Source organism: Athene noctua, chromosome 1 (assembly GCF_965140245.1).
Source record: "Athene noctua chromosome 1, bAthNoc1.hap1.1, whole genome shotgun sequence".
NCBI lineage: Eukaryota > Metazoa > Chordata > Aves > Strigiformes > Strigidae > Athene > Athene noctua.
Genome location: NC_134037.1, coordinates 248283823 through 248296645, shown reverse-complemented (window position 1 = coordinate 248296645; position 12823 = coordinate 248283823). Strand labels below are relative to the sequence as shown.

The following is a 12823-nucleotide window of genomic DNA, read 5'->3' as shown; positions in this document are numbered from 1 at the left end:
CCACGTTGGAGAAGTCTGTGTAGGACTGTCTCATGTGGGAGGGACCCCACACTGGAGAAGGGGAAGAGTGTGAAGAGTTGCGCCCCTGAGGAGGAAGGAGCAGCAGAGACAATGTGTGATGAACTGACTGCAACCCCCAATCCCCCTCCCCCCTGCATTGCTGAGGCAGGAGGAGGTAGAGAAATTGGGAGGGAACTTGAACCCAGAGGGGAGAGGTGGAGGGAAGTTGTTTTAAGATTTGGTTTTATTTCTCGTTATCCTACTCTGATTTTGATTGGCAATACATTAAATTAACTTCCCCGAGTCACATCTGTTTTGCCCATGACAGTAACTGGCAAGTGATCTCTCCCTGTTCTTATCTCAACCCACAACCCTTTTGTCATATTTTCTCCCCCTGCCCAGCTGAAGAGGGGAGTGATAACACAGCCTTGGTGGGCACTTGGCATCCAGCCAATGTCAACCCACCACATTCCAAAAGAAGAATCTCAGATATACTTTCCCCTGGGGCATTTCTATCCAGCTGATCTGTGTTTCCTTCCTTTTTCCTTTCTCAAGTAAGTGCTGGTTGGTTAAGCCATACTCTGAAGTGCCTCATCTCTGATTTACACAGAATACAAGGTACCAGCAAGTGTGAGGTGGTGCAGTGTTGAGTATTCAAGTTTCTCTTCACATGTAGCCATTTCTCTGTGAAGAAACACAGTTTCAAGAGCAATTCTGGATTGTAGTAGTCAAATTTATTTCCACTGTAGAAGCACACTTGTTTCAGTAATAAAAAAATAACATTTTCTTTGCAGAATAAAAGTAATCCTGTAGTGGTATAAATATATTTACTTGCACAAGAACCCATGAAAGTCACTCAACATATATTCAGATTTAGTATTCTCATAGTCCTAAATTTCAAATGGAGTTAACAAAAGATAGTTACTTGCAGAAAGATGAGAAATGTGAAGTCTGGCTCAGTTGTAATTGAAACATATGTGAAATAACAGAAAGCTTCCTTACTGTTTTTATTATTTGAAATGAATACATTGCTTATGAAAAATACTGACAGCCTTCAGCACTGACTATTTCTCCTTGACTAATTAAAACATACTATATGCCATCAAAGCCTCTTCTGGCCGCCTCACGGACATGGCCTCAGTGCTGGCCCAGCATAACTACCATCAGGAGTGTTAGTGTTCAAGCTCAGTGCTCCTCAGTCTGTGCTCAGCCCTTGTGTCTCCACCCTTGAGACTCCCAGCACCAGCTACTGTCTTTCAAGGAACAGACCAGGTCTAGCAATTTCCTTCAGGGGGTCATCACAGACTTATCAGGCAGCATGCCTGATCAATCAGGAAGTCCCCTATGCTATACTAAAACAGGTGCAGTACTACATATAGCATTATTAATGACCTGGTGCAACCAACAGTCCAACTTATAGTAGGTATGGTCAAAGTAACTTTATCCAGGATGAGTACTTCATGCAAAAGGAAGAATACTCTTTTCTACACTCCATTCAGTTCAAGCCATAGAACAGTAAACACAACTGCAGTGAATTTAACTTGTACTTTAACTTTTAGATAATTCTTGAACTCTTTTTCTAATTGTGGGGGTGGAAAAAAAACAAAAAGGGGAAATTAAGTTTAATGAATCAATCGCATCATGACTCTGTGTTATTGTGTTCTAACTTATGCTTATTTACTGTGTGGGCTATCGTCAGCACCATGCCCTCACAACATATGTTGATTTATTCTGATCCTTCCTTACTGTTAGTACAGTGAAAAAAGTACAAGGTTCAGCCTTGATTCTTCTCAATGTGTCTATGAGAGAAGGACACCAAACTAATACAACACAATACTGAAGACAAGAGAACATAACACTTAGTTCTGATACACTGAAAAGCAATTTCACACATAAGCTCATTTATGTAGGCACACTGACATATTGAGCACTTTTTTTTTTTTTTTTTTTCAGTTTTACATCAACATTCAACTCTGAACAGAAGAACGTTAAGCCTCTAGGACAGTTTCAGTATTAAGAAAAGAACTACCTCTATTTTACAAACATCAAAACACTAATGTTGACACTTTAGTCAAGAAGTTCACTGCAAGTGACCCTCTCTCTGAATTCGAAGGCGCTCCTTCTCCACTTGCAAGCGTTCCTTCTCAATCTGGAGCTTCTCTGACTCAAACTTTAGGAATTGCAGCCTCTCCTTCTCTAACTGCAAACGTTCTTTTTCAAGTTTTAGCTTTTCAGTTTCTAGATCCAGAGGCTGCATGATGGGTTTTTCTGTTTGTGTGAGGTCATTTTCCAGGGCAGGTTTTTCAGCATGCAGAGTCTCTAGCCTGAGTTTCTCCCATTCAATCTGAAGTCGCTCCTTCTCAATCTGAAGTCTCTCTCGCTCCAAGTCAACATGCCGCAACCGTTCCTTTTCAATTTGCAGGCGCTCCTTCTCCACTTGCAACCTTTCAGCTTCAATGTCTAGTCGCTGCTTCTCCAGCTCCACCTTCTGCTTCTCCAGATTTATAAGCAAGTGGGAATCTTCATAGGCTAGTCTAGCTTGAGCAGAGCTTAGATTTCCAAACTCTTCAATGTGGGGGAAGTCTGGTAGGTCATTTTCCTTTTTTGAATCTGGCAAAACTGATGATAGAATTTCTTCTTCTTCCTCAATAGGAAACTGTAGAGAGGAATGCGATAGACAAGAATTACATTTCAGTCTTTATGCCAGAATAAATGTTACAACTTGACTGAAAAGAACATACTGGGTTTTTTTTATCATCTTAAAAGTTACTCAGAGCTGTTTAACTCACATGCTGTGAAATAACCACGTTAGATCAAAAGACTGTTTTCTACCATTACACAGGTAGAGAAACACTCTTTATCTGAATGTTAATATCTGGTAATGAGAAACGGAAAATCAGCTTGTCAGTGGACATGCAAGAACATACAGAAAATACTGCATGATAGATATTATAAAGTATTCAGAACCACTGATAGAAAACTGGACCTAAAAAAGCATATGTTGTTCTTACTTTTCATATAGCTGAGTGGCATGTATGTAAGCCACTAGGAATTTCTGTGACTATTTACCAGAGCAGCTGGATCCACAGGCTATGTGGTATATAAGCTAACCCAGCCTTCACTAACTTGAGGATTCCCTTTCTGGAAAATATTTAACACTAATGTTTTTCACATGCTCCTAACCCTTCAGACTGTATTGAGTGAGTCAATAAACAGGACTTGTTTAACCAATTTTGCATTATCACATTTGCTGTAATGCTATCACAGATGACTAGGTGGTTAGGATCATTGCTCTTGGCAGACTGCAACAACTCATGCAGAATTATAGCCCTTATGTGCTACAGATTCATAGCACACAAAGGATAATTGTCTCCCACTAAGTATGCTGCAAAAGAAAGGCAAACTGAGGAATATACAGGTTCAGAAAATCTTAAGACAACGAGAGCCACTGCCAGTCCTCTAGCATTAGGGGAGACACCGTTCTTCAGCAGCTGTCAGACAGTAGTCTCCCTACCATTTAATAGCTTGTGCTGATTTTTCCCCAGCACACATCTCAACTGAGCTAAGACAGGACTTGCTTTTCCCTCACCCCCACACCCAAAGAAACCCCAAACCAAACCTATTTGAGTACTCCTTTTTGAAATGAGAACTATATATCTGTATAGGCACAACAAAACTATCCAAACACTTGACTTCAACTGGCTTCCTACCCCAGGACTGTCATGGTACTAGTAGGAGTAACAACTCATCTACAAGATCCACAGCTGCTTATCAAATTCACACTAAAATTCTGACAGAGAGGTATGACTGACTTCTTCAAGTAACATTTTCATCTCCCAGGGGTTCCTTTTAAGAAATGCAAACAGAATTCTATTTCTTCCTGTATCTGTAGGTAACATATAGTTCCATTTGTTAAAGAGGTGCATTTCTCTTCTCCATTCATCTATCCAGACAGCCTAAGTATTAAAATAACCAGTTCCCTTCAGCAGTGCATTTTCATTCTAGTGACTGAATTGATTCTTATCTATGGCACATATAAATGGAAAATACATGTGAAAATACATATTCAGACTTGAGGGATATCAATTTAATAATCAACATCCAACACCTTACACACAATTGCAAGTTACTAGATTTGAATACCATCTCTCAAACATATTTGTTTCTACAGTTTCTTTAACTCACACATTCAAAAAAAACCAGAAACAGATGCTATGAAGAAACACAGCAAAAAGCCTTATGCTGAAATGAAACAAAGGCCATATTGCATATAGCTAATGTATGTCAGTCACTCACTTCAAAATTCTGCGGATCCTCCTCTTCCTCTTCTACTTTTATTTCTGTTAAAGATCCACCGGCTTCTCTGAAGTCAGTGATATTTTGCCATTCAAAACTAGATTCAATTGCAAATCCCATTTTCTCATCCATGTCTTCATTGAGAGAGTCATCTAAATTGGATGAAGGAAGGTGAAACCCAGCACCTACTACTTTGATGTTTGCATTCAGACGTTTTCTCTTCATGAGTGCTCTCCAGTCAAGGTATCGCCTTTTCACTTCTGTCCCTGTTCTTTGCTCTCCTTCACCTACAGCATTTACACACTCTGCTATTTCCTCCCAAGCTTTCCGTTTCATCTCATTAATTGTTGTATTAAGTTGCTTTGAAAAGAGTACTTCTCTCCTTTTTCTGATTTCCTTAAGGAGAGTTTGAGTTTCCTGAACGCTAAAATTGCTTTTTCTTTTTCTTTTTAATTGTTTCATTTTTTCCAGCTTTAACCTAATAATTTCACCACAGTAGACTACAGAGATGGTCTGACACTAATCACTTATTAATACAAATAAAATTTAAAAGCCAATGAAAGCAGAGCTCAGTTCTTGTGAAGTGAATTTTCTCTTCACTTTGTAGTATTTTCCTATTTGTCAGGCTTCCTAAGAGAAAAAGAGCAAACAACATAAATCTCCAAGGTATACACTGTATATTTTCATTTAACCAACTTGACTCCTAAGTCATAATTTAAGGAATGCATATTTTGAACTGATCGTTCATTTGATAGAAGAAAACCATTTTGTTAAACTCCGAATATAAAGTAGCTACAGATACTTTCTCTAATCTCATATTAATTATAAATCTATTAATATATCCACATCATGAACCGTTAAGGTTGAGTTGGTATTTCCGTTACAAAAATACAGCTATATTCCTTCAACTCTAAGTTTTGCCAGTTGGGATTTGTTTAAGGCTGAAATTTGACTTTCACATTTCAGTTTGAATGCTAAATTATTTCCAAAAGAAGCTAAATTTGTTATAGCATTACTTCATAAACATGAAATGTTTAGGTGACTGAAATTTCTGAGACACTTTAAATGAGACACCATTTTCAGGAAAAAAAAAATATTACTATGAAAAGCTGAAGTTTTAGAGGCTCTTCCAACTTATCTTAATCACAAAAAAAGAACTGGAGCAATTCTGCTGAATGTCATAAATACTAGTTCGAACAGATGTCATGCATTAGAGATGTTTTAATAGGAAACAGATTCAGGAATAAGTCACTATACACCCATAGTAAAGCCCTTCTCTATCCTCACACTGCAAAACTGCTCATGTGAAATGCAATGGCAGGTTAAAAGTTCATCCAGTCCTCTACCCTCAGCAACAGCTGGTCCTGTGACCAATGCTGAAGAGAAAGTTAAACCCCATAATACACCTGACAGATTGTGCACAAGTCTGTACAGAAAGCAAAAAGTCTGAGCGGAAGAAACAAGTGACTATGAATGCAGTGATGAATATACCATAGACCACATTACCAAAAAAAAAAAAAAAAAAAAGAAAAATCCCAAAACTGAAAGCAGAGACAGAATAAAAGATGGTTCTTGGTCACAGGCTGCTTGGTAATGGTCCAATTTAGGACTCTCCTTTTGAACTTTCTACTGTACCATGTTACCTAGCACTTTAGGTAAGTTTAAAAGATTTTAAACTAAGTAGGCCACCAATTCACTATACAGTATTTACAGTTTCAAGCTGTTGTGTTTGTTCACTATTAATCTAGAATAGGCTTTTTGTCCACCTGAAGCAAATGGCTTGCAGGTTATATATTCAATTGATATTAATGGACTTAATCCTTAACTTCCCCCCGGCTATACAGGATTCTTAAATTACTAAGTATTTTTTTGTCCTGTTATTCTCCTAAATTTGGTTAAAACATACACATCAGCACATTACATAAAATATCTCAATTTGAGGGATAACACACATAATAGTTTAGACATTGTTCTTCATCTCCTATGTGCTCTTGACTGTCAACAAGTGGTTCACTTGCAAAGTTCCTCATATCAAGCAACATTCTTTCACACCAAACACGTAACCATACTGGCATCAAAGATTTTTTAAAACATTGTATTTAGGAAACTGGTTTACTACTTCTCCTCATTAAACTATTGTCCTCACTGAGAATCCACTTAGTTCCAATGGTTACTAGCTAGCAAATATGCAAAACTCAGTCCCAAGAAGAAATCAACTACATAAAGCATGAGCTTGTATCACCATGGACCACTTTATAGTGCTCCCATGCAGTTACCCAGCACTTTTGACTCCTCAGACTCAAGCTGGAAGCTGCATGTTGCTGTTTAAGATGCATGAAACTTCCTGTCTTTCTGAAAATAAAATACTAATTGGTTTTGAGAAAAGGGAATTATTTAAAAAAATAATATAACATACTGTTTTAATGCAGACCCTTAACTTGACATGACCAGTACTAAAAAAAAAAATAAATGCTGTAGTTTAAAAAGTCAGATTTACACCACAACACAGCACTGTATCTGCTAGAATTATGTAACATTTTTCTGAGATCTTTTATCTGATCTTTAAGTGTCTCCCTTAACCTTCATTATTGTAAGTTTACCATGAAAAGATACCTGGGCTTTCAAGGAAGCAGCATCATATTTACTTGTCTGACAGTAAATCGATTTATTTGGTACTTGCTGTGATTTTCAAACACAAATTACAGCGTTAGTGCTTTTCTATTATTACGGCAACTAAATTTCTTGACCTATGTATCAAATTCTAAGTTAATCTTGTGTAAGTTTGGGGTTTGTTTTTTAACTTAAAAGTCACCAAGCAAGTAAATTCTTCAGAAAAGTTACCTGCACACAGAACGAATTAAAAGCACTTTCAGAAGCCTCCTTGTTAATAATGCAATTATTCTGGACTGATACACAGATTAAGCTGTGATTCCTCGTTACTTGGGAATGACCAAGTACTCATATTTTCACGTGGCTTTAGAAACACACACATTGGCACTTACCTGTTTTCAAGGTGGGGAGTGTGCATGAAAGACAGAGATACTCATTTTGAGTTGGGTCTTCCAGGTAAAAAGAACTACACAGACTTCTTACATACAATGTAAGTTTCACAAGAATATCAACTTTCTGATTTGTCAATGCCAAGACACTGAACCTCTGTTTATAAGATCACACTTATATTTACTGAAATCAGCAAAATTTCACATTTGATTTTAAGTATATACTTAAGTGAACATTCAAGCACTTTGCTAACTATGGAAGAATGGGTCAGACTTTCCAAAGTACTTGCCAATTGGATACACCAAACCCTTGAAAGTACCAGCAGATACTTAGTTGTCTCTTAAGGTACCTAAATATCAGACTTATGCTGAACCACAGCTGGTTTTGTCCCAAAGATATACAATGGCCAATTCCTTTACTTAGTCCCAACTGGGATGAACAAGGTTCTGGTCATTCCCTAATAACAGGGAACCACAGGATTTTAGAGACTCATAAAGGTATCTATAGTTACCCCCCCTAAATTTCTCAGTGCTAGTACAGCAGGATAGAGTGATCACAATTACAGGAAAATAAAAAAAAAGGTTTTCAAAACAAATTTTCTTCATTATTTTCTAAATATAATTCTACATGAATGTGGAAGACACAGACAGGAAAGCTTTCACCTTAGCTCCAGAGAAGGTAGAGAGTTAAAACATGAACATCAGGCTATTCTGTGTGTCAGTCTCACTGCTCGTTTCACAGGTGTTGTCCATCACCTGTCTGATCTCCACAGCCACTCTCTGTGAAGTGCCTAATCTTGGTTTTAGATTTCACACTGTAAGTCAAGCACATAACCTTTAAGAATTATAATATTAACTTGGAAACTCCTGGCATCCAATTCTTTCATTATGTAAAGTTTCCTTTTAGACTTTTCTTTTTTTGGAAGTACATGTTTGATACAAGTCCCTGAATTTCCCAGTAAAAACAGCAGCAAACCCTATTTTGAAACTCATGACTAATAAATTCCAATTGGTAAGGACATCTTACTTTTTCTAACTCTTTACTTTTGAAAGATTATTGCCTCATTAACGACAATTCCATTCTTATTAATATAAATGTGTGTTAATGAATTGTCTTAACAGTATATTGACTCCCAACTACTGTGGGACTGTTTACCTTTCTGATATATTAACTAAAAAGCATTATTATCTAACTAAAGCTGAGTTTGAGATATTCTGGTTTTTGCTAGCATTGCTAGATAGTCTCAAGGATATTCCTCTTTAATGCAGAAAAATGAACTGTTACATGCTCAAAGTCTATAAGGGACAGGAATGGTAATAAGCTAGGATTTGTACAACATTCTAGATAGTTATAGAAGAAAAACACCTGTCGCCATTTTGAAAAGCATGATTTGCAAAAACATAACATAGAGCATGTTTAAGTTTTGCTTTGATATGAAGTCTAAACCATGAAATGCATACATTTGAAAAAAACAGTAGACAGACATTACAGTTTTTCTAAAATCAGAACTCTTAACTGCTCTACATTTTAGTGTCTTTAGGAAAAGATTCCACAGCAAGTATTATTTTCTGAGTGCAACAAATGGAAAGATGGGCAGTTCACTCAGGAAAATTATGTGGTGGTAAGAGCAGAGGTGAACAAAAAAATCTAGTCAGATCAAGCCACTTACACCACTATGAAGGTAAGAGAAAACATGTCCAAGAAAAAATTTTGTTACCAACTATATCACCAGAAGTACTTCCAGTACATGATCACAGACATCAGTTACCTGACAAGAAATAGCTATGGTCTGGTCAAATGACAGACAAATCCCAGGAAATAACAGAGGACGCAAGCAGCCCATTATGTGATCAGCCACGCATCCATTCTAAAACATGGTGCTAGCTGCAAATGCAAAATGCATATTTTTACAGTTCAGATAGAAATGAAAAGTGCTAGCTAGAAAAGAAGAAACAATTCTCATCATATGATAATGAAAAGATTCTGAGGTCTTCCAGGACAGAAGGCAACATGGAGGTATGAGTTTGATGTGGCCCTGTCAGGCCAGAAGCAACCTACGGTCAAGAAGGTCCTCGTCAACAGACTAAAGAAAAAACCGTCAGGGTTGAAATGAAACAAGTATTGCAAAAGTAAACTGAACACTCCATAAACACACATACACTGAATAACTTTGATATACTTAATGACAGAGGCATTCACATTCTGTCTTTGTGTCTCATTTGCTTACACCTTATTGTATGATCACATGCTGGACCAACAGAAAAACAAAACAAAAAACCACCCCACAAAACAAACACGCAAGCAAGCAAAAAAAATTTCATACATTCAGCAGGACCGCAGGACAGTTGTCAGCATCAAACTTGAACTATTCTTTAGAAAAATAATGATTTTTGTTTAAAGTATGGTGTCTTGATGATTTGCCTTTTTCTTTAAAAAAAAATTTCAGAGCTTATGATTATAGAAAAATAAAATTTCAATCAGGAGGACGTGTTACTTTTTTTTTTTTTTTAAACATCTGAGAGTCTGAGGATCTTTGCATGATACTAAAGCCTAGGGCCTTCTGGAAAACTTTGTATGTGATTCATAACGGATAGCTACCTTGGCTTGGAACAACTTAGGCATCTGTACTAAGCGAGGCTTTAGTACAGGAGGATCTGGGTGTTGCCAAACACGCCACCAAAGGGACAGTCCTCCCTGCAAGAAGCTTGCGGCTTGAGCACATGAGAAGGCAAGAGCTGCAGGGAACCACCTACAAGGTCAATTTAGAGAAGCAGAGAGGAGGTACGGAGAACGGAAAGCAGCTGCGGATTCAGGCTGCGGAATCCAGATCCGTCAGTTCCAAGTTCCCCTTCCCCTGAAGCAGCAGTGACCGCGAAGGGGAGAACGCCTCCCCTCCGAGCAGGGCGCGCATTCTGGAGGGACGAAGCAGCCCCTCGCCAGCGGGGCTGGCCCGGTCTGGCCAGGAGGCGCGCACGGAGCGCGGCGGGGGACCAAGGACGGCAACAAAGAAAGGCGCGGGCACGGCGGCTACCCCGGCCGCCACGCCCCCGAGGCCCGCCGGGCCCGCGCCGCCGCACGCTGAGCCCCGGGGAGCAGGCGGGCCCGCGGCCCCCACCCGCGCCGCGCGCCAGGGTCCCCCCCAGCAAGGGACCCGCGGGCGGGCTGGCGGCGCCCTACGCCTCTCCCGGGAGGAGGAGGAGGAGGAGGAGGAGGAAGAGGAGGAGGGCGGCGGCCAACCGCCACACCGCTCTCAGGGGCCGAGGGCGGTAAAGCCCCAGCGCTCTCCCTCTGCAAAGGGGCCGCCGGGCTGCCTGCGCCCTGCGCGGGGCGCGGCCGCCTTGGCCAGGCCCGTTCCCCGCCCTGCTCCGCTCCACTCCGGTCCCCGGGGAGCCGCGCAAACTACTCACCTGCGCCCAACTCTCCCCTCCGGGTCGCCGGCCCTTTAACGGCCACCACCCTCCCATTGGCCGAGCTGTGTGCCTGTCAGAACTTCCCGCGCGCCTATTGGTGGCCCACGTCCGCCGCTCCTCTCCCGCTCCGCCCCCTCACGGCCCTCACCGCGCCAGGCGGGCCGGAGTCCCCCACATACGCTTGGCGCGCAGCAACTACTCTCCCAGCGGATCCGCCCCCGTACGCAGACCCCACGCAGCATTGGCTACGGTCGCTGCTTGTCTTCCCGATGCCTACCGGTGATTGGCTAATAGCTGCCAAGGCCCGCCTATCCCCTCAATGAGCTTCCGGCGGCGGGGATCTCGCCGGGTCATGGCGGAGCCAGACAGGGCGGACCTGGCGCCGCTGTCTCCCCGGCTTTGTCTGAGGGGCGGGATGCCCGGGGGTGGTGGGAGAGGGCTGGCGCTTCTCTGCGGCCGCCTATAAAGGAGGGGGAAGCTCAGCCGAGCGCGGGGTGTATGACTGTGTGTGCGTTTTTCCGCGGCCGCGTAGGAGCAACCAGAGAACAGCAGCCAGAGCTGGTGTGGCCAGTAGGCTTATGGTGGCAGGGTTAATGCACAGCAGTTTGCATTTCTTCCTGAACTGCGTGGTTCGAGTGTATCGTAGATTTAGTGATTAAAATAGGGAAATAGCATTTGTGGAGGTAACTATTTTTTTATTACAGTATCTTTGGGAAAGTGCTGTTTATGTAAGCCACCATGTCGTTAATATAAGTGAATATACACACAAACCACGTGGAGCTTCTGTTCATGAGCTCTTCCTTTTTTTGCCCTCGGCCACACAGACTATCCGGCACTTGCTCTTTGTATTCCATCTTGTTGCCTTGGTAATTGTAACCTTTGTGCAGGCTTAAGGTGCTATTTGCACGTAGATAATTATAAATGCTTGTTCTCTGAAGTTTGCAACCTCTATTCTGCCTGATGTATGCATGTCTTATTTTGCATATTTACTAATGCTCAGTCCTTCCAAATCTAAGTTCTGGGCTGTATTCAGTATTTGGACTTAAGCATTTTCATTGGACAGAAAAGTTACTTGATTAATACAGCTTCTAGTGATAATAATTGTGATCATGAAACCACGAATCTCCCTTAAGAGGTTTTTTCCAGTTCAGCCAACACTTATGGCAGTGAACTTCCTGGAAATACAGAAACTAAACATGGAAAGGCTATGTTTACAGTTTATGAGTTTTGCTGCCATACTTGCCCGCTGTCTACTGAATATCATAAAAATGTAAGTAGGAAAATAGTAAGGAGCAGGGTAGCAAGACTGCCACATTGCTGGCAATATATTACACCGGGATATTTCTTACTAAGGCTTATGTATGAACTAGGGTTCAATTTACATTATTACCAGTATTTTGACAGTGTTCAGAAACAAGATGCAAGTATACCCTAAAGTTCTTGCAAGTTAGCTCAAACTAGATTCAGGTAGGTAGAAAAATGATAAAGTGAAAGTTGTTAACAGTCTATCAGTCTGCAATATCATTTTATTGTGAAGCACAAAACCACTAAATATGATTAGTGTCCATTAGACTAATTTGAACTAGGAAGCATATGATTTCCTAGGGTAATTGTGCATATAATTCTAAATAGCTGTACTTTTTTTTCCCTATTGTTATTACACAGGCTACTTACTGATCACAGGTGAAAAATCTTGGTATATACCAGTTTCTTCTAACAAAAATACTTGGATGTCTTTTATTTATATGAACTGTCTTGAATTTATGTGTAATTTCTGTGTATTTTAGTCATTAAATGCAGAGTCTGCTTCCTTGCTTGTGATGACAATGAGAAAAGCCCCACTGTCCTGTCTACTTCAGATACAAACTCTTCAAGTCCATGGTGAATTCCCTTGATATGTAGTACATACATACACAATTTTCTGATTGTGCACAAGGTTACACAACTACAGCTCTCAATTTCGTCTGTGAATCCCTTCATTATTCAACATAAGCTTTTAACATTATGAAAGCTGTTGGAATGTTTTGCACATGTATCCAAATGGCTTTTGCTAGCTGTGGGGCAAAGTTAGTTTTCATTGCTGTAACTCCATTTTATCTATACAGAGGTTTGAATGT

The 12823-nt window shown here is 40.4% G+C and overlaps 1 protein-coding gene across 3 annotated transcripts; it reads right to left on the bottom strand.

Annotated features, from left to right (window-relative positions):
• Nucleotides 1–718: 718 nt before the first annotated feature.
• MSANTD4 (Myb/SANT DNA binding domain containing 4 with coiled-coils) lies at nt 719–10790 on the bottom strand. 3 transcript variants are annotated; one of them, XM_074932315.1, is made up of 3 exons: nt 10704–10790; nt 4297–4926; nt 719–2656 (listed from the first exon to the last, which is right to left on the bottom strand). In XM_074932315.1, the coding sequence occupies exons 2-3, from the start codon at nt 4756–4758 to the stop codon at nt 2081–2083; spliced, it is 1038 nt and encodes a 345-aa protein (XP_074788416.1). In that variant the 5' UTR covers nt 4759–4926; nt 10704–10790; the 3' UTR covers nt 719–2080. The 3 variants fall into 3 exon arrangements, with proteins under 3 accessions (XP_074788416.1, XP_074788433.1, XP_074788424.1); XM_074932332.1 differs by lacking the exon at nt 10704–10790 and adding an exon at nt 10050–10322; XM_074932323.1 differs by lacking the exon at nt 10704–10790 and adding an exon at nt 9895–10008.
• Between the last annotated feature and the right edge of the window lie 2033 nt (nt 10791–12823).

Excerpts from the sequence above, each read along its gene's own strand:
- MSANTD4 (XM_074932315.1), bottom strand. The coding sequence starts at position 4,758 with ATGAAACAATTAAAAAGAAAAAGAAAAAGCAATTTTAGCGTTCAGGAA. Across the intron at positions 2,657-4,296 it reads AGGATCCGCAGAATTTTGAA|TTTCCTATTGAGGAAGAAGA; the intron begins GTGAGTGACTGA and ends TCCTCTCTACAG.